This window comes from Diceros bicornis, chromosome 6, assembly GCF_020826845.1.
Source record: "Diceros bicornis minor isolate mBicDic1 chromosome 6, mDicBic1.mat.cur, whole genome shotgun sequence".
NCBI lineage: Eukaryota > Metazoa > Chordata > Mammalia > Perissodactyla > Rhinocerotidae > Diceros > Diceros bicornis.
The window spans coordinates 88,556,780-88,584,350 of NC_080745.1; the positions used below are offsets into that span (position 1 = coordinate 88,556,780).

The following is a 27,571-nucleotide window of genomic DNA, read 5'->3' on the forward strand; positions in this document are numbered from 1 at the left end:
AATGGATTTCTGGTGTACTTGAGAGCCATATTTTAAGCCGTCTTCGTAACCATAGGGACTGAATGGTGGCAGTGAATGAAGCCCTCTATATTTCATGTTCATGTTATTTATTACTTGACAAATGGCAACAGGGGCATAAAATTGTTTTATTTGTCAGATTTGCATAAGAACTTCCTCACAAAAAGAAGCTTTTATGGTACACAACACATACATAAATTCTTGTATAATTGTCCTTTTGAGGCACGCCTTGTAGTTTTGTTATTGTTTTCTCCTTTTCACTTTTTGGAAAACTTTTAAGATAAGAAAAATTTGCTGTGATGGAAAGAGCCAACCAGTTGTTTAAAGGAACCACGCAAAATTGAAACTGAGGAGTTTTTTTTTTCTTCTTTTCGTTAGTAATCTTTAGAAGAGTTAAAAATTTAAACCTGCGTTTGCGACGTGAGATTATATGGTTGGCTAAATTTTGACACTGCTTATCAGACTTAAACATGCAAAAGCATGCTTTTAAAAGATCTGATACTTATAAATCAGGAAAATAGAGAGTTCTCCAACTTTTGTATAAAAAGTAGCATCTAAACTGTGTCTATGAATGTGTGTTTGTGGGTGGGTTGTATACATTCTTATAAAACTTGTATAAAACTTATGAAAACAATTCCCCAAATAGTGTTTCTACTGATATAAGTACAAGTGTGGATATAAACATCTTGGTTAAATAAATAAATAAATAGCAAAAAGGTGAGCTTTTGAGTTTTTCAAAATACTGATTTTGGTCGCCTTAGGAAAGATGTATTACTTGTCATGCAGCCAGGAGGTTAATCCGGGGGCGGAGTGAGTCAGAGCTGTGTCCTAGATACACTCCCCGACCACCCACCTCTGCAATTCTAGCTTTACTGTAAAACTTGTATGATAAAACTAAAAAATAGAGGAACTTGTTCACGTCTTGGTAGTAAGCTCAATTTAGCGTACTTTCCCAACATGATGTATGTCCCCTGCCCTGGGATTTTCCTGTGAGTCACCTCACTAATTGTTTTGCCCACATTCTGTAACCTCTCCCTCACCTGTTACTGTCCGCCCCCCACCCCCACCTCCCCCACATCCCCTGCTGAACCGTGGAGAGGCACCTGAATGGCTTCCTACCCACACTCAGTGTCAGAGGGACCATCAGCCAAACCTCTCTACCTCCTGGGCCTTCACTTACAGTTGCTGCGGTCTTCTTAGATCATCTTCCTTCTCATGGGCTGCGTTCCGGAAGACTAGCAGCCTCCCTGGCTGTGAGGGAGTTGTGCTCACTTCTTCCTCCTGCTTACAACATCCCTGCACTTCATTAAAATAGTTACCTGGCTTTCATTGTCTCACTTTTTCGGGTCAGGTTTTTTCTTGCTCATTTTTAAATTTCCTTGAGATTCAAGCTGGTTCACAGGTTAAACTTAAAATGAATGCTTTGAGGAAATCTAATAAATAGATTTTTCGCCCCAGGTTTACATCTTATGTCTCTACTCCTAAGAGGCAGTATGGTACAAGGTTAAAAGCAGGGACTCCTTAGCCAAACTGCCTGTGTGTTAATCCTGGTTTTGCCAGTTACTGCTGTGTGACCGTGGGCAGGGTACTTAACCTCTCTGTGTCTCAGATGTTTTTATAGTGGAGATAATAAAAATCCTTATAGCATATAGAGTTGCGGTGAAGGTTAAATGAGTAAATACACGTACGGTGTCGACAGCAGTGCCTGGCGCAGAGTAAGTGCTGTACAAGTTTTGCCTCTGCTGTTGCTGTCCTCCCAGCAGCTGGGCCTGTGACTTGCCGTTTCTGTCGGCTCTCACCGAGCCTCAGTGCTGACTGTGCCTCTGCTCCCTTGACGTACTGATGTTTGCACTTTGCCTCGTGACCTGTTCAGATACGTATTTTAGGATCCTAAAACCAACATCCTAAAATATGTATAGTAGCAGGTCATGACAAAAATACTAGAATTCTTATCAAAGAGAAAACACAAACTATATGGGTACAATGTTGCAAGGATTAAAACACACTTGTCAAGGGGCCGGCCCGGTGGTGTAGTGGTTGGGTTCACATGCTCTGCTTTGGCGGCCCGGGGTTTGCCGGTTCGGATCCTGGGCGTGGACCTACTCACCGCTCATCAAGTCATGCCGAGGTGGCGTCCCATACAGAGCAACTAGAAGGATCCACAACTATGACATACAACTATCTACTGGGGCTTTGGCAAGAAAAAAGGAGGAAGATTGGCAACAGATCTTAGCTCAGGGCCAATCTTCCACAAAAAACCACACCTGTCTAATGACTTTCGGTTGGCCAAAAACCAAAACAAAATTTGGTCTCATCCGCTATTTATTTTTTGGCCACCTAAAAAATCACCAGCCCTTACCTGATGAGGACATTCATTTACGTCCTGGCCATCTGGGTCCTGTCTGGCGTTAACAGCTTTCTGCCAAAAGCCGCTCCTACCTAAATGGAGATTTGCATCTTGATAAGTTTTGTTTCCAAGTAAAGACATGTAGGATGTCACCGCTGGTCAGTGCACCAATCTTCAGTGTCCTGGGTAAGCCAGGTGGTGTCTCAGTAACAGCCAGTCTGCTGCTGCCACGGTCACGTGTTCCCAAGGCTTCTCTCACACTCAGTGCTGGACCTCAGAGAGGCCATGGGGCGGTGACATTTGGATCACCCCGAAAAAAAGAGTGAGAAACAGTAAGTCAACTTTCCAAACACACACCTTGTCCAGCGTACCTGGTCTGGAGGGCTGATGAACGGAGGGAGAGTTCTGACTCTGTCCTGAGCCTGCAGCGGAAAGTGGGCACGTTGCCAGGTCTGGTGGCAGTGAACAATCTGTGGCCCGTGTCAGGTTCATGGATGGAAATCCCTCTTATTATTTGTCTGTATCAATGATTAGTAAAGAACAAGGCATGAGAAACTCTTGCATCTCTAGGAGTATTATCTTTTTCTCCTCATAAATTCATGGTGAACCATTTGGTTTGTCCCTTTTGAAATTTGGCATTAATTTAGAATTTCTTGCCTATCTTGATTTCTAGTGGGATTCTAGGCCAGATATGTTTGGAATAAAAATAATACTTGACTTCTACTTATACTGAAAACAATCTTCGGAATAAAAATAATACTTGACTTCTGCTTCTATTGAAGACAACCCTGGTCTTTGAATGGTTTTAGAGGGCTCTGAAGAAATGAGTTGCTCAACAATGGTGTTATAGTGTAAGGATGTGTTATCATTATCTTCACCAGCCTGAGTTGCTGGGATTAAATGAGATGACTCATGTTGAAAGGCCTGTGTCTGGCACATACTAGGTGCTTATTGGTTCCTTTCTCTATATCTACTAATTAGTATTTAGAACACCAAAATAGGTTTCTCTAAGAAAACCAATAGCTCCATAAAAGTAATGTATATCATTTATTTTTATAGTTACTTAAAAAAACTATTTTAAAAATACCAAAATTATTGAAAATCATAATACACCCCAATGTACCATATAGGTTTAAAATGTTAACATTTTATATGTATGTCTGAAATTCTTTCCTTTTCTTAAAGAAATGAAACCTTACAAATATATTGGTAAGTCACTCTCCTTGCCCACCCTCACATCTCAGTTCCTTCCCTGACTTCTTTGAGATAACTCTACCCCGGCGCTATGCATTCTTCTCATCAGTGTTTTTAACTTTTGCTACATATCTGTGTATCCATAAATAATGTATAGTGTTGTGTTGTGTGTTCAAAATATTTACATAAGCAGTATAATAATGTAGCCTTTGCAGCTGTGTTTCTCACTCACTCATTTTGAGATTTACCTATGTTGCATGTAGAACTAGTTCCTTTTAGCTGCTGTGTAGGATTTCATTGTATGAAATATACCATAATTTATTTAGATACTATATATATGTAATTTAATTATTTAATACAAAACACTTCCAGGTAAGTATTTTTGATTCAGTTTCAGAGCATGTATTTAAACCCAGGTTCATCTGAATCCATCATGCCATGCTTTTGATAAGTATTAGGAAAATAATGTTGGGAAAAATGAGCTTGCAGGCAGCCCCCTAGTGCATCTCTGGGATCTGAATGTCAAGGAAACTGGTGGTTGTCTGTCCTTGGGGCCTGAGGCAGGCAAGACCAGGGCAGCCCCTCTTCCTCAGGGGGCTACACTGCAGGAAGCCCCGGGGTCTGCAGGGAGCAGTGGGTCAGCTACTTGAGACATTGGCTCATGGGAAGCACAAGATCCTTTCTTTCTGAATAATCAGTGTGGTAAATCAATGATATATGTGAGGCCTGAAAGGCCCTGGGAGACAGGGAGGGGTTTTAAAAGAAGTATTAGACATGGACCCAGCCCTCAAGAAACCTAAAAATCTAGCAGGGGAGAGGAAACTAACATGAGACAGAACAATTCCTTGCCGAACAACTTGGTGTCTACTGTGCTGTGCCCCTCGTCATCTTTTACAGAAATAGAATATTCTGTAGTTTTCTCTGCATCTTGATTTCTCATTCAACAATACCTTCTGGAAATCCTTTCAAGGCATCTAGTAGAGAACTAATTCATTTTTAAAGGCTGTGTAATAGTCCATGCTGTGGCCGTAGCATCGTTTATTTGACCACTCCCTAATTAAGGGGTCATCTTTTCTTTCTTTGCTATAAACTGCTAAAAACTGTAGCAGTTAATGTGCTTGTACATGTGTCCTTGTGTGTGGGTGCTCTGATTTCCGCAAGAGAGATTGCCAGGAGTGGGATGGCTGGATAGAAGGATATATGTATTTTTAATTTTACTAGATGCTGCCATATCGCTTTCTAAAAAGGCTGTAATTCATATTTCCCGCCACCAATGAGAGCGGCCTCTCTCTACATGGTCCCTTCTAACAGTTACGATGTCTCTTTCAAGTGTCTGACTGGGTATAAAGTTATACCCTATCGTTACCAATTTCTGTGGCCACGAGGGAATATGAACATCTTTTTGGGCATTATGTTGGCCATTTTTTTTTGCTGTTTTGTGCACTCCTCATCTTTTGCCTGGTTTGTTATTAGCCTTTGGGTTTTTCCCTTGGTTAGTTTGTAAAAGCTATTTATATAGAATAGATATCAACCTTTGTCATCTGTGTTACAAATATTTGGACCAGCTACATCATTTGTCTATTGGCTTTATTTACGAGCTGGTTCACTGAAGGATTATAGCAGCAAACCGAGTTTCATCAACTCAAAGAACAACCTAATTAGTTTGATATGTTAACCAACGTCTTGGAAAGGTCCGTGAGTGAAGTGTGATATTGATGGGTCCAGTACAATCTGCTTGTTGAATGTGGCAGCTCACTACATCAGCTGAATTTTCTGTCACTTCAGTTTTTCAGATGTTCTTCAAGTGACAGGGGTGGGGGGGGGTGGGGGGGGGGGCGGGGGGGTATACTTACACACATGCCTGATGTGTAGGAGGACAGATTTGATACCCGAGCAGCTATAATGCATTCAGCTGATCTCTCCTCCTTGTGGAAATGGAGTCCTGAAATCCTGTGTCATTCTTTTTCAGAAACCACACCATCCTCAAAGCCTCACCCACCTGTTGTGGGCAAAGTGACTCATCACAGCATTGAATTGTACTGGGACCTGGAGAAGCAAGCGAAACGGCAGGGCCCTCAGGAGCAGTGGTTCAGGTTCTCAGTTGAAGAGGAAGACCCCAAAATGCACACTTATGGTATCATTTATACGTAGGTGCAATGTTGAATTCCTTAACATTTTGAATTGATTTCCTTTAGCTAGAATGGTTTCTATTGTCTCTAATAAGACTGGTTTTGAAGTTAAAGAAAAGAATGAGTCAGCATCCTTTGCATTCATGCTCTTTATGAATTATAATTTTTGAAAATAAGCATTAGCAGTAACTTTGAAATTAAACCTCCCATAGCTTTGAGAGCATCTTAGACTTCTGAAATAGTCTAATGGTATATTTTTAAAATCCAAAGTGTAGAGACAGAATCAAAAGAGAGTTTGATGAAATTAGGTGAGAGTCTCTTTGGGCTGTTCTGTTCACAGATGTGGGCTGGGCCCCGCATGTCTAGCCTGGACAACTGATCGACCTCATGCCACACCACCGTTCCCTTGTTAACTCTCTGTCCAACTGCCCTGCGTCTCTCTCAGCCTCCACCAGGCCACGCTGGTTCCCACGGCAGGGCTTTCTTGTTGCCTTTCCCTTGAATGCGTTTCCTTCTGTTTTTATATGGCTGGTTCCTTCACACCATGCAAACGTCAGACCAAATATCTCCTCCTCAAAAGGCCATCTGAGTAGCCTCCTTCCTCCCAGCCATCCTTTCTGTCATGACCTTGCTTCATGTGCCTCCTAACATTTAGCTCTGCTGGAGTTATTTTACCTGTTTACTTGTTCCTTTTCTGTCTCCCCCCTGGTATGTAAACTCATTGAGAGGCAGATAAGATTCCTGCTTGCTGAACACTATGCCCAGCTCCTAGACACTGTTGGCGTATAGCAGGCCCTCAGGATATTTGTCGAATGAATAAAAAATGAATGCAACAGGAGTAATCAAGAGGCATTTTTTCTGTCTTCATTTCAACTCTGACTTGTTTCTTCCCTTTGACAGCTTTACCACTTGCAAAATGACTCTATTTCTATGTTTCAGGAATACCAAAAATGAGATACAAATATGGCTTTTAACTAAACTTTAAATTTTGAGATAGTTATAGATTCATATCTAGTTGTAAGAAGTAATACAGAGAGATCCCACGTACCTTTCACTCATTTTCCCCACTGGGAACATGGAAAACTGTAGTGCAGTGTTACAGCCAGGGTATTGGCATTGATGTAGTCAAGATACAGAAGAGTTCCAGCACTTTCCTGGGTGTTTCTTGAGGTGGCATTGTGATAAGTGTGCTGATGTGGGGGTGTATATGAAGGCTTCAGCTGTCACCTGAATGATGCTGTCCCTGAGTCAAGGAACAATTCTCTGTACCTAAAAAAATATATGCATTTATCTGAAATGTAGTAAGCACATGAGAATAATTCCTGGCCTGACTACTCACAAATGTCATTTTCATCATGTCGTGTGTGGTAGTCTCTGTTGGGTAGTTCCCGTCTAAAAGCATGAATTACGATATTATAAATATTTCTATGTAAAAGGAAAAAGACATCATTTCTTCCCCCCCATTTCCCTTGTACCACAAGCTGCACGTTAGCTGGGGCTGTCCTGGATGCTCCTTTCCTTCCTCTTTGCTTTTCTCCTTTGCTGGATGGCCAGGTAGACAGCCTAACCTAGAGAGACTGCAGCCCTGTGCAGTGGCCTCCAGCCCGACACATCTGTGTGTGTAGTTTGCATTTCCCCTGAGCTCTGAGTGCTGTGGGGAGGGGGAATGCACTTGGATGCCTACCGGGGCTGGTGGAGCTGCAGTGAGGCCTTCACACCCCCAGCTCTAAGTGCAGCTGCGAAATGCTTGTGTTCCCTCGGAGAGTTAGCACAAATCATGACACTAGGTGGCAGAATTAGACTGTATTAGTCTTGACCTCATTTGCTCCGTTGTATCACCTTCTCTAGGTATCCTTAAAACTAGCAAATGGTTTTCTCTAAAAAAGCGATTATCTGGAATATCTGACCTTGGGATTGTGGATTTAAGGACTTCTTCCTGACTTGTCAGTTTCTGTGCGTGTCAGCCAGTAGCCAGTCAGTGGTGTCATCTGAGACTTGGGCTCTCCTTCTCATGGCCGGTTACCTAGTTTTGTGTGTTCTCCCTCTGCAGATCCCTTCTAGGCTTTTCTTCTTTAGCCTGTGGCATTTCCCCTACTGGGACGCACGCTCCGTTTTCTGACTAGTTCGTTGCTGTAGCCCCAGGTCCTACAGCTGTCCAGCGTATTTGCTGATTGAATGAATTGGCCTTATCCCTCTTTTCTTGCCCTCTATCCCTCATTCTACATTGCTGGGTTAATTTTCTTTTTAGTCTTCCTTTTGTCAAATTGTCATCAGTGGGTCTCCATTGCTTGAAGGATGAAGGTCCGATTCCTTAGGCTGACATTTGATGCCCTTCACAGTTTGCCCACAGCCTGCCTTTCCTGCTGCCTCTGATTTCTGAGCATGAAGCCTCCAGTGAGATCTACTTCCTGTCCTTTGAATACGCCCTGACTTTTCCTGCATGTGTGTGTAGCTGTCTTCCCTGTGAAGACAAATTTCCCTCTACCCTCATCCTTTCTTCCACCCCAGTCAGATTCTGCCTCGACTGAGAAGCTCCCTTTACCATCCTTTTGTCTACCCCCTCTAAATTCCTGTGATGATTGGTGCCCATATCATGCATTTCATTTATTCAGTCATCATGTGTTAATGGGTGCCTGCCATGTGCCAGACATTGTTCTGTATGCTGGGGATATGACCCTGGACAGACAGACTAAAACTCCTCTCTCATGTTGAGGAAGACAAACAATCAATAAGATACGTAAGTAAAAACACAGAGTGTGTCAGATGGTGATAAATTCCAAGGAGAAAAAGCCCAGGAAAAGTCAGGGCCTGGGGTGGAAGTGAGGAGGGCTTCACTGAGGAGGTAACGTTTGAGTAAAGAAGCAAGTGAGGGATGTCTGGAGCCTTGTGAGTATCTGGAAGAACATTCTAGGCAGAAGAAATAGCAAGTGAAAGAGCCTTGAGGTGGGAAAGAGCCTGGAGCGTACCAGGCACATTGAGGAGTGGAGTGCATGGGGAGAGTAGTAGGGGATGAGGTCAGTGGGGCAATGGGAGGTAACCTCTAGGGTCTTGTGGGCTAGCGAGAGGACTTTGGCTTTTACTCCAAGAGAGGTGGGAAAGCCATTGGAGACTGTTGAGCTGAAGGGTGGCTTGATTTGGCTTATGCTTTAGGAGTATCACTCTGGCTGCTGAGTTGAGAACAGGCCATGGGAAGGCAAGGCAGCAGGCAGCAGGGAGGACTAATTAGGAAGCTTTTGCAATAATTTAGGTGGGAGATAACAGAACAGTGTGAGCAGTGGTTGAATTCAGGATATGTTTTAAAGAAAAATTTGAAAAATTTGCTAGTGGACCAGATATGGGATGTGAGAGAAAGAGGAAAGTCAAGGGAGATCGATTATCTCCCATAGATGGATGGATGGATGGATGGATGGATGGATGGATGGTTTGATGCATCCATCCATCCATCCATCCATCGATCTGTCTATCTATATTTGTATATCTACCTCTAGGAGAGGTCAGATTATGCTGCATTAAGCATCAACTTCAGCATCTCAGTGGCTTACGACAGCAGGAGTTCATTTCCCAAAGTACCCATTGTGTGTCGGCCACAGCTCCATCCCACCTTGTCTTCCCTCCATGGCCCAGGCTGATAGGGCAGCCTCTGTCTGAACATTGTCAGTCATTGTGGCAGCACAGGGAGAGAGCATGGCACACTGTTTCTTGCAGCTTTGACTCAGAATGACACACTTCACCTCTGCTTATGCTTCATTGCTCAAAAAAAGTCATAGGGCCATGTCTGAGTTCAGTCAGGATGTAGAATCTTTGGGAGGGCACTAAATATTTGAGAACAATAATCCAGTCTTCCACAGCTGGCACCAGGGTTTTTGGCCTCAGTAACTTGAATAAAGAGATGAGGAAGACTGCAGGTGGAGCAGAAGCTCGGTTTGGGACTCTCAGACATCCAAGAAGATCCATCAAGGAGGCAGTTGGGGAAGACCAGGCCAGGGGAGAGATCTGGGCTGGAGGAAGGAACTTCAGAGTCATCAGCGTGAGACTAGATTGGAATGCTGAGGGTGGGAGCGGAGAGAGAAAATGGAAGTCTGGTAATTGAGTCCTTGGGCATTCTAATCTTTAGTTTGTTTCATGTTTGCTCAGCACTTGCATCAAATATTTGCTTGTTGACTGATAACAAAAGTAAAGATATGCTTTATACTTTTGTTTATTTTCCTCTGCTATGGAAATCGTTCTAAGATGGTTTCATTCTTTAAGCTACTGTGCCTGGGCCGTGTGAAGTGCTTCTGCACAGGTTTGATGAACTGCGTCTGTTAGTCGTCCCGTGTCTGTGCTGCAGTCATCGTGTCATCCCTGGGTCTGTGCTGTAATCACCGTGGAGTACCCCAATGGGCTTTGTGTCCCGGGGCCCCTGCTATGTCTTTTGCTCTCTGCTTGAGGCCATCTCCATTGACATGTGAGAGCCTCCATCCTCCCGTAAATGTGCTCAGTAACATCTGTTTCCTAGAACAGTTCTGTAATTTTTCTTTCCAGGGGTTATGAAGGTACTGTTTGCTTCAGGGTGACCTTATGATATTTAGCAATACTGGATTTTATTGGGGGCACTTTTGGTTTTATTTTGGTCTAAAACTATGTTAAGTCTTCGACACCTGGCATTGAATTCCACTGATGCTTGGATATTATATTCTCGTTGAGCTCCTAAAGATCTTCTCAGATGCCACAAATTGCTGAGAGTTAAGTTTTTATGATTCAAGAATTCATAGATATGGACCTATGCTCACATAACAGTGAAATCCACCCACTTATAAGACTACTTGTGCCAAGCTGATATATTTTAGTTTTTAAAGTTATTATTATTTTTTTAGCCCATACAGTTTTTCTGAGTATTTATCTTGGTTTTAGACCTTTTACTTTTATGGTAAATGCACTTATATCTATTCTTAACACTTCTCTGTTTCCTTGGTTTCTTGATTCAAATATTTTTCTTAATGCTGTTGATATCATTTCTTAATTGCCTTTCTTATAGTTTCTTCTTTGTTGATACAGGATGTATCGGTTATCTATAACTGCATAACAAACTACCCCTAAATTTGATGACGTAAAGCAAAAAACAATCATGTGTTTGCTACAGTTTGGGCAGGGTGGGGATGGTGTGTCTCTGCTCCACATGGTCTTGGCTCGTGCAGCTGGGGCTAGAGGATCCCAGTGGTGTCCCTCATATGTCTAGTGCCTCTGCTGGGGCGGCTGGGACAGCTGGCGGCTGACTGGACTTCTTTATCTCCCTTCATCGTCTGGCATCTTCCAGTGACTCTCTCTCACCCGGTGGGTCCTCCCTCCAGCAGGGAAGTTGAACATCTTTACATGGTGGCTAGCTTCCAAGGGAGTGAAAGCAGAAGCTTCCAGGCATCTTAAGGCCCAGGCCCAGGCCCAGAACTGCACAGTATCACTTCACATCCCATCCTATTTGAGGGGAAAGGAACTTGGCTCTAATTCCTTGGAAGACTGACGACTACCTGCAGGATGGGAGGGATTGTTGGAGGCCACCTTGACTGATACTGTACCACACTTGACTTCTGTAGGTGAAGAGACATGTGCTTCAAGTAAAGATGATATCAGTCAGGAGGCTGAATCCACCCACCGGCTAAGAACAGGAGAGCACAGACAAGTGGTCAGAAGTGCCTTAGCTTCCTATCTTTTTCATGGCTCTGTTAGAGCCACACCTGAGAAGTCATTTAGATTTTGGTGCCTAAAATAACTTGTGATGCAAAAAAGGGATCACTGAGTGTTCAGGACTTTATTTCAGCTTAAAATTTTACATTTTGGATAAACAACAAAGGGAGGGAAACACAAAGGGAAAAGGGTCTTTGTAAATCTCTTCCAGTTTTCAAATATGGTTCTCTAGGTCTCAGTTTCATCTGAGACCCCTCTCTCAGGAGCACACATCCAGACTTGTCCAGTTCGGTTGTTGGTTTGCAGACTGGCCCCCATAAGTGGAGGATAAGGAGAGACTAAAGAAAGAGGCAGCCACTCCAGGTTGGTAGGTGGCAGGTTTAATAAGCAAGGGAACTTACAAGGCTTGTCTTGTGTAGATGAGTAGATCTCTGCACCCACTGCCAGAATCTTATAAGTTTATATGGAGGCCTTAACGGGGTTCAGTCACGTACACCGTCCAGATAGTCTCAACGCCACCTTATGCTCTCAAGGCTGCGTCCTTGAAACAGCTGCTAGCATGAGAATAGCAGGCGGTGCGTACATTCCAAGGACAGGGGAGGGGGTGAGGAGCCTCCGATTGCCCAGGGTCCAGCTGGAGGGTCAATTGGCGGTCATGTCCTCTTGATGAGCTCCTCCAACACTGATCTCCCTATCACCAGACTCTTTTGTCACCCTCTGCTCACAGCCTAGACCAGCCATTCCCTGGGTATTTCATGTCGTTCCACTCTGATGCTGCTTCTCAGACTGCCTGGGTCCTTCTTTCCCTTGCCTTTTCTGCCTAGGCCAAGTCTTTATGGAAGTCGCTCGCCCACTTCTCGCTTTACATCAGAGAGCCCTCCACTGAGGACACTCTACTGCGCCCTCTCTGCCCCTCCCTCACTCCTCACGGTGGAGGAATTACTTGTCTGATGAGTGAGTTTGGGAGTGGAACTTAGAAGACCTTCCAGGTTCTCTCCAACTATCCCAAAGGATTCTCCTCCCTCTGGAGCAAGTGTTGGGTTAGCTTGCTAGCCACGCACTTGGCCATGTACTTGCTTCTTCGGGGGGAAAACTGCTTTTCCAATGGGGTCTGGGAGTGAGTGGGTGAGGCTGTTTAATTGACAGGTGAGGTGTTAGCACATCCACCTGGCCCAGATCTAAAGCCACATTTTCAAGGGAGCTTTTGTCAGCACTGAAGATAACTCCAGCACTGTCATATCAGTCTGACTCAGCTGTCATTCCTCACCGTCCTTGATTCCCTCTTCTTGCTACCCATCAGCAGGAGATGGGGTCAACTCGTTGCTGACAGATTCATCTCAGCTCTGAGCTGGTCCTGGGCTGCATCCCTAGCCCGGCCCAGCACCTTAGAAGTAATGGGAACTAGATATTTGTGTTGAGGTCTGTGGAATGGAATTGATGTATAAATGTTTAGGTTACACACAAACATCTTTGAAAAGTTAGTTGCAAATCCCAAAGTATGATTCTGGCCTCTGTAGAGGTCTGCTGAGAATGAAAGAAAAATTAGAGACAGAAGATGGAGAAAACAATGGTACACTTGGAGTCCAAGGAGCTGTGGAGAGTGTTCTGAAGGGAGGAGAACAAGGCTGGGTTGGAACAAGGCAGGAAAGAAGAAAGAGCTGGGACACACACACAAGCACTCAAAAATCAAGGCTTTGAGGTATAAGGAAAGAAAAAATTGGATATAGGATTTGAAAAGAGGTCATGGAATTTAGTTAGATGCCAATAAAGAGTTTTGGCAGCAAAGGGAAACTATGTTTTAGGCAATATTGACAAATATATACAACTCTGTTGACTTCGGGAGACCTGGTATCTTAGAAAGTATGCCAAGTCAAAGCCAGGCCCCTGACAGCAGCCCCACAAGCAGAGGGACAGGGTCTCGGCACCTTCACTGGATCCTAGCGTCTTCTGAGCAGGCAGACAGACTGCCTAACTGCATTTCCTGGTGCTCATTTTACAGCCTCCAATTGGTTACACTCAGTCCTCCTTCCTTCTGGAGGCGTGCAGATTTCCATCACTAGCCTCTGATCAGTTTTCTATTCCACAAGTGTTCAGTGGCTATTTCCCACAGATATTTTCCTAGATGAACGTTAACAGTGTCACAAGGTTTTGGAGTTGTTCTTGTGAGCTGCCTGACTCCCCAGCTCACTCTAAGTTGCTCGTCGCCTGCAACAATCATGTATTTTACTTCTTCTGGTCCTTTCCCTGCAGTATTATTTTGCCTGACATAGGTATGCGGCCATCAATTAGACAGCCTCACCTATGCTCTTAAAGACCTGGCTCAGAAATCACATATATACTATCTGACTGCCTATCTCATTTTTCAAATGTGAAACTTTGTCATTTGAGGACAAATATCATGGGTTAAGGAGATTATTTTTCCAAAGAAGGAAATTGCGCACCAGCTACGTGTCAGCACTAGACTAGGCACTGCGGAATAGAGCGGCCATGTGCTGGGTGGGATGGAGGTGCCACGTGTGATTTTTCACAGTCTAGTGTGGGAGACTAACAACAGCTGGCATCATATCTGTACTGGAAATAGACACCATTCAAAATTCACTTCCACCTGCTCTTCTAATAACTATCAGAGAATGCTGATTAGATTACCTGGTGTCGTCACCGTGTGTGTCTCCTCCTCTCCAGGGGATATGCAACCAAGCATGTTGTGGAAGGTCTGGAACCACGGACACTGTATAGATTTCGGCTGAAGGTCACCAGCCCCACTGGAGATTATGAGTACAGCCCAGTGGTCTCCGTATCTACGACCAGTGAGTACACACACACTCTAAACTCACTTATCTAAAGATAAACGAAGACGACAAGCAATGTAGAGGTAAAAATATTCTGCCTTTTGCTCGGCCTGACTGGAAGCAGAAATTAGTATCCCATTTTTAAACACTGTGATAATATTATTTACTGGCTGGGCCTGGCCATAGCATAAGGGAAGTCTAATTGTGCTTCAATAAATGGAGAGAGCAGTTTCTGTGCCAGCACTGCCCTGGGAGTGTGCATTTGGAACAAAAGGGTGGAGTCACCTTTCTTAGGAAGTGGCCCAGAGGGGTGCGGGCTGAGCCAGCGTTCCCACGCGGAGAAACCGCTGCCTGTTGTGGGTCCTCAGGTGATGAGGTTTACTCAGCATTTTGTCCCTGTTGGACAGCTTCAGCTTAGGCGTCTTCACCCGTAAATCTGATTCCTGGGGGTGCTGCGAGTGAGGAAGAATGAACGGTGCCACTTCCATTCACAGACGAGGGGAGGGACAGCCCCACACAGACGTGGGGGCGAGAGGCTGGCCATGGCGCCTCTGACCAGTGCGTTCTTTTCCCGGGTCAGATTGAAGGGTGCAAATATTTTCTGTGATCGGTATCTTGAAACGTTTTAAAGATGTGTGTGGGGGCCGGTCCGGTGGGGCAAGCAGTTAAGTGCGCGCGCTCCGCTGCAGCTGCCGGGGGTTCGCCGGTTTGGATCCTGGGTGCGCACTGACATAGCGCTTGTCAGGCCATGCTGTGGCGGCGTCCCATATAAAGTGGAGGAAGATGGGCACGGATCTTAGTCCAGGGCCAGTCTTCCTCAGCAAAAAGAGGAGGATTGGCAGATGTTAGCACAGGGCTGATCTTCCTCGCAAAAATAAATAAATAAATAAAAATAAAAAAAATAAAGATGTGTGTGTATTCAGTGCCATCTTTGAACCAGAATGTTGTTAAGATGAAAATGGCCAGAAATGTCCTTCTTGGCACCCACTGAAAACACAGACAAACCTTCTTTCAGTTGCATGAAGGAAATCTTCCTCTTATGAGTGAAAAGTTATTTTAAAGTTTTACTCAATGTAGCATTTGGCTTGTGTGTACATACATATTTTTTCTGTGGCTTTCAATTGTGTCTTTTAGGCACTTAATCATGGAAATTTTTGTGTGGATTAAAGATAATTTAGATTCTGAGTTAGCCTATAATATTTTCAGTTGCAAACAAGGCATTAGGGGATTGGATCTTAGTTTAGCAAACAAGAATTTAGTTAAAGCTGAGAGTGGTGATGCTGTATACATTCCCAAATGGTGCTCAGCTAGCCGTGAAAAAATATAATTTCAGAGGAGACTTTGAAGTGCAATGGTCAATTATGGAGATGCAGGTCAGGAAAGAGGGCTTGTGCTTTCATCTGGAGACTTTGAAAGCATTTGCTTTTATATAGAAGATATTGAGCTCCTGCGCTTTTTAGGGGAAAGAAAAGAAGGCAGACCAGCAGAAAGTGAGTGAGTTCTGTGCATGTTGAGGGAAAGCATAGAGAATGGAGGAGGAGAGGGGAGGAGAAAAAGTTGGCAAAGGGGGCCTGTCACTTGAAAAGAGACTCTCTAAGGGAACACGGGGCCAGGATGCTCTCCCATGCCGCCTTTCAGCTCCCTCCTATCCTCCTGCCATCCCCAGCCACCCGCAGGCCACTCCTACACTCCTCTGCCGCTGCCTCTTCCCTCTGGGGTGCTCCCCTCTGGAGCAGCTCCCTCTGGGGCACCCCCCCACCCTCCCACTCCTCTGCCTGCTGGGCCTACTCCGCGGGCAGAGCTCTGCTCAGGGGTGAGTCCTGAGGTGGCTTCCCCACTTCTCTTCCGTGCACTTTAGCTCCTCCCCCTGGTACAGAGCAGTGTCTCACCGCTCTGATAACACTTCTTGAATCTTAGTTTATGTATTTGTTTATCTTCTTTGCCTCCCACTCACATTGTATGCTCCTGCAGGGAGGGTGTGATGGGTCACTCATGTCTAGCATGTAGAAGATCCTTAACAAATGGATTAACGAATCCATCCATGGTGAATGAAAAGGCCCAGAGGCAGAATGAAGGGGATGAGGAGAAACACTGATTTTCTCAGCTCACTTGCATGTCTGTTGGGAGATGGATCTGTTTCCCACTGGCTGGGGAGAGTCCACCTGAACCTGCAAGGTAAGGGTGAACTGGATGCAGAACCAACCACAGTGAGCCTCAGGTGGCCACGGGTGTCCTTCTTAATACCACATCAAAGCCAAGGCGGGGTCTTCTGGACCTTCTGGCCGGAGCTGACATGGTGTCACTGTGCCATTTGGAGCTCTTTAGGAAGGCAGAAGCCATCGTAGCTCTCTGTCTCTCCGCTGACAAGGGTTGTGCCTGTGGACAGGTGTGCCTTCTCCTTGCCAAGCTGGCTTCCGAGAAGCAGCCATGGATAACTGGTCCAGTGGCCCAGGGCATTTGTCACTGCAGCCCTTGGCTTCCATAGGTCATTAGACAAGACTTCCTGTAGGGAGGAGGGCGTGATGGAGACGCGGCTCCTGGTGATGAGCTGGTGTGTTGGGGCTTCCTGAGCGTTTCCCTGTCAAGTCACAGCAGAAGTGCTGCAGCCAGGACGCGCTCTCAGCCTCAGGGGGCTCTCCTGGGTGGCAAGGATCAAGTACACTCTTCCTTCTGGCTGGCTGCTGCTCCCTTATGCTGTTGTTGTATTTATAATATCCAAAGCAGACTCTCTTAAGGAGGCAGATCATGCTAAACGAAGAATTAAAAATATGCACATTATACAAAACAAATGACAATGCTTCTGTGGGCTGATAATTTACATTCAGTTTGAAAGTGTTTTAATGAATCACAAAAGCATGTACTTTGTTTGAATACAGGATGCTCAGCCTTTTTTTCCCAGGTAAAGTACACAAGACTCTTGCTTAAATGAGGCATGCAATTTTAATCAGTTGGGCCCTTAAAAAGAAAGAACAACAGCTGCTGCTCGTTAATTGGCAAATATCTTCTCCAATGAGCTCATCGTGTATTCACGGCTTTTAATAGAGACTTAAATTCCACCAAGGAAGGTGTTATCACCACATTATAATATCTGCCAGCACTTCTGCAGCTAAATGACCCTCTTACAGAATGTGAGCGAGGGCTTCCCAAAGACGACTGTGCCCTCTCCTCCTCCTGGGTGTCCCTGCTCCTGTGGTCCTGGCTGATGAGTTCCAGCCAGCACAGAAGCAGCACTCAGGGACATCCTCACCACGGGCAAGATCAGTTCAATATTTGCAATTGCAGCACACGGGGTAAACCTTGGAAAAACACACCCGCAGAGGCAAAGCCTGCCTTCTTTATGTTGAATTGCACTGATCGATGGCAATCCCTTGGGCCAAGCCCACAATGTCTTGAAGGATTCAGGGGTGGGAGGAGTGGAACATTTGGCTCACCCTGGAATTTCCTCTCTGTTCTTCATGACTCCTGCCTATAGTGGGAGTAGAAAGAACTGCTCTGCCTGCAAACAAGAGGCTTTTCATTTCTTTTCTGTTTCTCTGTCCAATTCATGTAAACTGTGAGAGTTTTCTGTGCCTCGGTGGATCCGTGCCTGGCATGGTGGTAATCCTCAGAACCTCTCTGCCTCCCTGGCAGTGGTCTGAGAGGGGTTAAGGAGTTAATGCTGAGAAGGAGCTTTCATGCTCCAGATAATAGTTATTGCTTCCTTTTGCTGAAACTCAGCAAGCAAGGAATGATGAACAATTATGTTGTTTTCCCTCTCTTCCGTGAGACATCCCTTTGTTCTCAGAATAAGCTGTGAGAGCACTGATTACCTCTTGCAGAAGCTGGAATAGGCAATACATTTATTTAGATTATATCCTAATATCAAAATACGCTGGGCTTTGCTATGCACAGTCCTCAAGCTTCTAAGCATGAAATGAACTTATTTCATTTTCCAGTATTTGCACGCTGCAGAGCTTTCTGGGTGGGATGCACTTGGAAGTGCCCCCCTGCTGGGAGAGCTAGACTGGTCAGGTAAGATGGATGATGTGGGTTGGAGGTGGTCAGGGCTTAAATGTGCTGCGATGCTGCGTGTGCTTTTAGAACTGTCGTTAAAATCTCAAGAAGTTAGCACTTATCTGAAGCTTTTTAGGCTTGAGGCATCCCCTTTTATTTAACACTTTGCAGGGGATTGTGTTTATTTAAGATGTCTGCTTGTATTCAAAATTTAATAAGAATGGAGGCATATAATGAATTGGTCAGCTACCTCAACACGTGTTACAACACCGAAGGAAGGAGTGCGGCCTCACAAGAGACCTCCCTTTGAGCTCTGATGTTGCCCACTCCTGCCTGGATGACCTTGGACAACTCACTCATTCAGCCTTTCTGGCTCTCAGTTTTGTGGTCTGAGGAAGAATCTAAAAAGCATTGTGTAAAGTCCTAGATACAGCTTACTTAATGGGATTTGAGTTAGGATATCGTATTTTAAAATTTAGTATAATTTGGATGAGCTTCCTATGTTCTTCTGGATGATTTTATGCAAATTACTTGTTTTTGTATTTTTTTTTGCTGGAGAAGATTCGCCCTAAGCTAACATCTGTGCCAATCTTCCTCTATTTCATATGTGGGTCGCTGCCATAGCATGGCCACCGACGAGTGGCATAGTTCCTCGCCTGGGAACTGAACCCAGGCCACTGGAGCAGAGAACACCAAACTTAACCACTAGGCCACAAGGCCAGCCCCTTGTTTTTGTATTTTTAGTGGCAGTTGAAGTTTGAGAGTCACAGAAGTGGGGGCATTTGGTGGGATAAGAGATTTGTCACCACACTGCTGTTCCTCTCCTTTCTGGGAAGTGTGAAGGAAGGGAAACTTTTCATGAGTTTAGTTTGTCCACTAAGGTATGGATGGGTCATAACAGATCACTTTAATAGATGATAATAGATCATATTAAGTCCATATTACTCTAGCCCAGGGTTTGTCAACCTTGGTGCTATTGACATTTGGGGCTGGATAACTCTTGATTGTGGGGGCCGTCATGTGCTCTGTAGGGTGTTGATCAACATCCCTGGCCTCTACCTGCTAGATGCCAATAGCATCAACCTTTAAGTCGTGACAACCAAAAATCTTGCCAGACGTTACCAAATGTCCTCTGGCGTGCAAAACCTTGCCGCCTTCTGTAGCCCCTAGTGGAAGCCAGGAACAGCATGGTCCTTTCCCTGTGATGGTTTATCATGATACTTTCATTTGAAGTTTTTGGTCTAAAAATATGTGTGGAATGATGAAAAGGAAGTATAATGTGGTTAAAAAAATCTTTAGGAGATTGGCAAGCTCTAGCAGATAAAATTGTGATTTCAAAACAATTTTGACTTGGCTTAAATTTATTTTTACCAGAAGAGAAGGAAGGGTATCAGCTGAAGGTCACTCTGATAGTGATCCCTCCATTCTTCTGCCCTACTCTCTTCCCAGTTGGTACTTGGCCCAGCTAAAATCCTCCAAGGAAACCAGGAGAAAAGTGGCTCCTGTGCTGGGAACTGACATCCAGAGAGTTTTTCCACCACAGGAGCAGGAATAGAGATTTACTTCCCATCTAGCAGAGATGGCCAGGGGACCTCTGCAGGCCAGACTGTAAGAAGGAGATTTAGTGGGAGGGCAGGGGGGTGAGCCTTGGGAGGCAGTCTGGGGTGCAGTGTGGGAAGACAGGGTAGGGGTAAATGTTTTCTTTTAGGGTTTAGAATAATAACAGGCTGTAAGTGGGCACAACAGTGTAAAGGGCAAGGGAGAGGAACATATTTGGCTCATTCTCCCTGGGACCCCCAGTGCCTAGCACTAGATTTGGCGTGCAAGTTATAAACACTTGTTGAAATGAATGCATGGGACCTTTGAGATGACTAAACCAGGGATTATAAACGCAATGCCTATTGGGGTCAGGTAGGTATGCTAAGTGAGGGAGGGGCTGGGCATAATGCAGAAGAGAATGGTGGGGCTGTGTTGAGCAAGGGTAGCAGCCACTACCATTACTGTCACCTCAACAACAGACACACATTGGATACTTAGGACGTGCTAGGTGCTATTCCAGGTGCTCCCCTTGTATTATTTCATTTAAGCTTAATCATAATTGTTTAAACAATTAGAAAGTCATGGAATGTGAAGCAAGAGAAGCCATGGAATAAATGCCTTGAAAAATGGGCTTCTCTCACTTGGCCCTCTATGCTCACACCCTGCTCCATTTTGAACTTCTACCCTGTTCCCTTCCTCGAGGAGTTAATGTTCCCCTCTACACAGGGACACCCTCCTTTCTGCCCCACCTCCCATTGTTCTTTCAGTATTTCTCACACTCTTCCTTGCACTTCTCGTCTTGGCAGTTCTCTCCCATAATCGGGCTTTCTCACGATGTTCTGTCTCTCTGGGTATGAGCCCCTTCTGTCCCCACGAGCTCAGAGGATACGAGGCCAATATGAATGTTATGTTCCTGGGAAGAACTGAAATTTTGGATTTCAAATGTTAAAGCGAGCTGTCTTTTTTTGTTTGCCATTCAAGTAGTTTAGTGACTCTTTGGCAAACAAAAGCATCATGCTGTGACAATTGGGGAATTTTTCCTTGCTTGTAGGAGACATTATATTAAGTCTTATGAAATCTGAAAGGATTATTTTCAAATATCAAAATAACATTCATGTAGTAATACTTTTATAACTTGAAAATGTCCCAAGCCTTTAGGACAATCTAAATGTTCTTCCCTTCATATGTGAAAACAAGGTCTTTTTCAGTAAAGGGAGTTGACTAGGAAATGTAAGATATAGTTATCGGAATAGCCCGGGGCCTTCCTGGAGGTGAACATGAACATCCACTCAAGGCCACAGGAGGAATAGAGCTGGGGTGAATCTTCTTTCGTCATATTTGGGGTGACTGCTTTCTGTCTAATTTCTTCAGGAGAGCCCATGAGTAGCGAGCACTTTCATAGAGCTGTCAACGTGAACGATGAAGATTTGCTGGTTCGAATACTTCAAGGAGGGTGAGAGAACTCTGCCATTAAAATTTTTTTTTTTAATTTTTCATGCCCAAAAGTGCGTAGAAATGCATGATGCAGCTTTATTTTATTTTCTTAAAACTTTCCATGTCTTTGAAACTGGCTCCAAAATTGATCTCAGGTGACTAGTGTGAGTTCAGCAGTTAATAAAGATGACCGTAAGCCTCATGTAAATGTTATATTATGTAATTATTTAATGAAAATTGAAAATGGAAATTACAAGTCTGGTTGTCATATTTTCTTCCCAGAAAATAATTTCTGACTCCTGCTTATATGCCATAGCAGTTAGGCAAATTTCACCCCCAAATGCCCACATCTAATTCCTAATGAAATTAAGCAATCACTAAACCAACTCTTTCTAATTCAAAAGGTTGATAAAACAATAGAGGATAGTGAATCCAGTTGCTGCAGATGTGGTATTTGAAGCTGCCTCCTCAATGAAATATGGACAGCGTTATCTCGATTCTTTCTGAATCAATAGTTTTGAGTGCCTTCGAGGACAAGTCATTTGTGAATTGGGGCTCTGTAAGTTGGAGAAGAGAAGCTTCCCACGAAAAGCCAAAGCTTCTAAGCTGATACTTAAGAGCTCTGCTTTCTTCCTTCAGCAGCAGCATTTTCTGCCCAGGATGTGAGATGAGAATCAAGGGAAAATGTGGGGCTCCACCAAGCTAGACTTGTGTTCAGTGGAGCTGACAGTCTGCAGCGAAGGCACTGTGTCCTCTGCGCATTTAAGGGGGCTGTGCTCTTCATAGAGGGGTTTAGTAGATTGCGTAATAGTTTCGAGTTGAAAGGGGTGCCTATTTTAAGTGAAATTACAGAAATTTTCTCTTCTTTTCTTGCGAATTTGAATCCTTTAAAATATTAGGCAGGGCAGTCTAAGACAACAAAAAGTTAATGGCCCAGAAGAAATTGGAATTTTTGGGAAAATGAACCATTTTAGCCACCTGTGCCCTGCAAGAGACGTCAGCTGTGAATCGACAGGGAGCTATGCCAAGCATGTTAATCTCTTTTTCTCTGTGTTTTTCCCAAGAAATGTTAAGGTTGATGTTCCCAATAAGTTTGGCTTCACGGCTCTGATGGTTGCTGCCCAGAGAGGATACACCAGGTGGGGCTCCTCCTTTCTTGTCTCTCCAAGCAAGTGGTTGAAGCTTCGCTCCTCTCAAAGGCTCCAGTCAGGGTGGGGGTGGGAGGGAAATGGGCCATGGGGAATCCCATGTCTTTTCTCTTTCCAAAACCGTGCCATGCAAGGGCTGAACAAAAACTCGGCTGTTTTTATCGTAAAGTTATACACCATGCAGGAGAGAATGTAAAAATTTATAATCATATGGTGAAGAGGAGAGGTAGCCATTTAATTATATTTTGCAATATATTGTATATGCCCTGGGAAAACTGGTTATTGGAATTTGAATTTCTTTAAAAAAAGAAAAGGGAGGGGTATTAATTCTGGGAAGCAAACTTCCCTGATAGGTTGCTAAGATAATTTTCACTGATATACTCCATTATCTCTATTCTACACAAAGATAAGCATAAATACTAATAGCTTCTTTTTAAATCATATTTATATTTCACGACTAAAGTGCCATTTTGAAAAAAATAGAAATGTATTTTCATTAACTGCTGCTATTCTGAAAATATGTTTAAAATCATCATTAAAGTGACAGTGAATTAGTTTGATAGTTCAATTTGTTTCATTTGGTATAGTTGTTTCCAATGAATAGTTCATGTAAAGGGTAAAAACTCTTTTTTTTTTTTTGGTGTTGGAGAAGTAGTTTTCTGGTTTTATAATGCCCTGTCTTTAAAGCCAGCAGGCCTCTGAACATGGATGAGAAGGTATTGTGAAGATGTGTCTTAGATGTAGTGTTGTTCATTTTTGCTAGATTATCATGGGTTTCTACTCAAAGCTATTTATTCCACTTATTTAAATTTATTTCCTTTAGGCTTGTGAAAATCCTCGTTTCTAATGGCACAGATGTGAATCTGAAGAATGGAAGTGGCAAGGACAGGTAGGGTGTGGAATATGCCCTAAAATGTTCCAATGCTTGTGTTACTAGGCTTGTGCCCAGAGAGTTTCTTTTCTTTTTTTTTTTTTTGAGGAAGACTGTCCCTGAGCTAATATCTGTTGCCGATCCTCTTTTTGCTGAGGAAGATTAGCCCTGGGCTAACATCTGTGCCCATCTTCCTCTACTTTATGTGGGACGCCTGCCGCGGCATGGCTTGACAAGCGGTGCGTCAGTCTGTGCCTGGGATCCGAACCTGGGAACCCCAGGCTTCCGAAGCGGAGTGTGTGAACTTAACCACTACACCACTGGGCCAGCCCCCCAGAGAGCTTTTGATTGAACCCAAGTATTTGATCCAGTTTATTTTGACAGTACTGAGAGGTGAAGTACCGTATCCCAAAGGAGAGATGGCGACGACAAAAGCTGGCTCACTCATTGGTTCACTTATTCTTTCAGTCCACCGGGTATTTCATCATAATGCATACACTTTCCCTAGCTCGTGCCAGCACACACTGAGTGTTCAGTGAATGGTGGTTAGTCAAACAGTTGTCACCAGCCTGTGCTGGGCATTTTGCTGTAAGTGCCTGTGGCATTGGTACCTCCCTCAGGGCTCTCACTGCATCTTGCCTTACCCTGTTAACCAAGAATCTTAGGTGTTTGCAAAGAAGCAGACAGCAATCACAATCAAAGATACAACCCAAGAACTTCCCCGAGGTGGAAAGGCTGGGTCATTTATGAAAAGAGCCTGACACTTAAAAACCTATATTTACAGAGATGAAAGAGTGTTTTAGAAAGACTTGAAAATGATCACTTATCTAGTAGCTAGGTTTAATTAATTAAATCAAGCAGTATTTATCGAATGACTGCCACATGCCAGACTCTGTGCTGGGCACTCAGGTAGAAGAGTGAACAGGCGTGACAGGTGCAGTAAAATGGACACTTTCAGATGCAGTTGATAGAACTGCACATGGATGTAACCTTTCTGGAAAGCAATGTGGCAGTATACATCAAAAGCAGGCCTTGAATATCCCTATCTATTGACACAGTGATTCCATTTTTAGGAACTGAACCCTCAGGAAAGAATCAGAAATGCCAATAAGACTTTACGTAGTAAGGATGTTTGCTGTAGACTCATTTAAAATTGTGAAAATTTTAAACAACTTAAATGTCCAACAATAGTGGAATGATTCAAATTATGATATATGTATATGGTGGAATATTTAGTTATAGGAATATTGTTGTCAGAGTAAGTAAATAGAGATGTATATGAAATAATATTAAGAAAATGAAAGTATGTCTAAAAAGGGAGAGGGAAGAGAACCATACAGACTGACAAGGAGAGAGAGAAGGGACTGAGGATTTTGTGCAAAGCGTTCAGGAGCAGACCCTGAGCAGGTGGGCAGTTCTTTCATTCCAGGTGGGCCTGCCCCAGGGCACAGCTGAATGCTCTGCAAGGCCATGCTGTGCCCCTGTGCTCTCCCTTCCTGCAGGGTGGATGTATGTGAGGGTGGCCTTGAAAAGCAGGGCATGGGTGCTAGGCAGTCTGAGCTCAGGTGCCAGTTGTTTAGAGGGTCGTGGCAGATTCCAGTCGCTCAGCACCTGGAGGACCTTGGTGGCTTTCTGCTGGTGGGAAGTTAAGTTCAAGGGTGCCCCTACCCATGGGGAGGAGAAGCCCCTGGTCCCAATTAGCTTGCTGGGCAATCCAGAGCTCCCAGGGTTGGTTACTAGGCAATCCTCCTTATCTCCCAGAAGCAAATTCAACAGAACCTTAGGAGTAGTTCTCTCAGAGGTGAGGTTATGGGGACTCTGATGTGGGTTTTTTCCCCTAGGTTGCATGCATTCCTTTATAATCAGAAAACAAGCATTATTTAAAAACATCATCCAGATAGCTAGAGTTCTGTTTGAATATGATATTAAAAATGAAATTTCTTCTTTTAGCAAAGGTCAGTCTAAAGACCTAGAGTGTTTGGGAAGGGGTATGAACCCCCTAAACCCTGGGCGGGTGAAGGGACACGCTCGCTCTCTTCTGGGAGTCTCCGAGAAATGAAGGCCTGTGTAAGGATGCAGGAATGTGGACAGCAGGTCCCACTGCAGCCCAGCCCGGGCTTGGGCCTCCATGCTGGACGTTCTATCTGTCACGCTGAGACTCGGTAGAATTTCCCTATTGGGAAGACCCTCCTCCTCCCCACCCCCGCTCTTTATTTTGAAGATTTCAAACATTTAGAAAAGTGGAAAGAACAGTACAATAAATGTCTATATACTCACACCTAGGGGTGGCAGTTTTGACATTTGCAACATTTGCTTCTCTGTCTACATTTTTATTAGCTTTTTTTTTTGGCTTAACTATTTCAAAGTAAGTAGTAGGCACCGTAACCCTCTACCCCTGCAATATTTCAGTTTCTCCTACAAACAAGGACATCAACCTGCATAACCACATGGCATCGTCACGCTAAGACCCTTCACACTAGCTCCCTAATGTCATCGATGCTCCAACCACCCACACAAGTCTCCCCACTAGTCCCCCAGAAGGTCTTCCATAGCCTCATTAGGTGGTATGGGGTGAGACCATGATCCACACAAGGCTCACACGTTGCATCTGGTTGTTCACTCTCTTTGGTTTCTTTATTCTAGACCGGGCTTCTATCCTTTTTTTTAAAAAAATTTTTTCTCCTACAATGACTTTCTGAGGCAACTAGACCAATTATTGTATAGAATGCTCTATGTTCTTGATTTGCCTAATTGTCTCCTAGTTGTGAAGGAGGCATTTAACTTCTTCATTCATCATTTTATTTCCAGTAAAGTTAAAATAGGGTTTAAAGGCTTGATTAGATTCAGATTAACATTTTTAACAAGGGCACTTCAGAGCTGGTGTTGTGACGAGGTTGCATCCATCAGGAGGCTGGTGATGCAGGCCACCCCCCAATTGGGGATTCTAGGTTTGATCATGTGGTTAGGGTAGGACCACTGCATCTCTCCTTTGTAAAGACAGAGTTTCCCATTGCAATTAGGAAATAATCTATGGGGTAATAAATTCAGCACGGTGTGAATGTCCTGTTCTCCATTAACCTTTTATCCAATAATTTTAGCATCCACTGATGATCCTTGCTTGAATCAGTTATTTAATTGGGAGTTGCAAAAAAGTGATTTTCTAATTACATGATTCTTTCTATATTTATTAGCTGGCAGGCTTCTGTAAAAAAAGAGCTTTCCTTTATCAACTGGACTACCTTTCATCCTATAAAGGCACAGTAAATGTTTTATTATTTTCTTTAAATACCAGTATTTAGAGTAAGGAATTGGCTTATTATTTACCTCTAATAGTGTCAAATGGGTATTTTTCCCTCTCTTTTTTTGAGTATCATTATGGACTCATGGCTGTTTTTTAAATCCAATATTTTAATTAATTACAGTGATTCTTCATTTTTTTATTGAGGTATAATTTACCATAAAATTCATTCTTTCAAAATGTACAATTCAGCATTTTTTAATTCAGTAACAAAGTTGTGCAACTTCCACTACTGTCTAATTCCAGAATATTTTTATTAGCCCAGAAAGAAGCTCTGTACTCATTAGCAGCAGTCACTCCTTATTTCCCCTCCCCCAGCCCCTGGCAACCACTAATCTACTTTCTGTCTCCACGGATTTGCCTATTCTGGATATTTCATATAAACGGAACCATACAATATATAGCCTTTTGTGTCTGGCTTCTTTTATTTAGTGTAATGTTTGAAGGTTCATCCACGTTGTAGTGTATGTCCATACTTCATTCCATTTTATGGTCAAATAATATTCCATTGTATGGATAGGCCACAGTTTGTCTATCCATTCATCACTTGATGGATACGTAACATTTCATGTGAATAATTTTCATGGCTTTTCTGCTTAAATTAGTGTTTCTTGGTTTGAGCCAGGTAGGGCAGAACGTGGACCTGAGTTTGGTGACTGCACTCACAGCCAATGCTTCTTCCATATGTTGCAGTCTAATGCTTGCGTGCTATGCGGGACACCTAGATGTTGTGAAATATCTCCGAAGACATGGAGCTTCTTGGGAGACTAGAGACCTAGGAGGCTGTACGGCTCTGCACTGGGCTGCAGATGGAGGCCACTGCAATGTGATTAAGTGGATGATAAAGGATGGCTGTGAGGTACGGGATTTTATTAACTACACACGTGTTGTTAAGAACCTGAAATGCTGTTCCACAAGGTTTAGGAGAAGCAGAGCCTTATGTGAATGCCTTTGATTAGCTGAACTTAAAAATACTGGAGAAAGTTCTCTGATTTATCAGCAAGAAGCTTCCTGAAGCTTGGAAAAAAAGATCATTATAGTATTGGTATGATAGTGAGGCTTCAGATTGTCATGGAGGTTCATCTTATGTAGGAAGAAAGAAACTGTGCTGAACTCAGAGCCAGACCTGATGCTTCTTCTACTTTGTTTA

The 27,571-nt window shown here is 43.8% G+C and overlaps 1 protein-coding gene across 1 annotated transcript in view; it reads left to right on the forward strand.

Moving 5' to 3' along the window:
• Positions 1-27,571, forward strand: part of FANK1 (fibronectin type III and ankyrin repeat domains 1) — a 99,908-nt gene that overhangs the window by 66,271 nt on the left and 6,066 nt on the right. The window contains exons 2-7 of the mRNA XM_058544271.1: positions 5,529-5,706; positions 14,032-14,156; positions 21,042-21,123; positions 22,169-22,243; positions 23,076-23,141; positions 27,115-27,280. Of these exons, the coding sequence (XP_058400254.1) occupies positions 5,529-5,706; positions 14,032-14,156; positions 21,042-21,123; positions 22,169-22,243; positions 23,076-23,141; positions 27,115-27,280 (692 nt within the window). The remainder of the gene's footprint in view (positions 1-5,528; positions 5,707-14,031; positions 14,157-21,041; positions 21,124-22,168; positions 22,244-23,075; positions 23,142-27,114; positions 27,281-27,571) is intronic.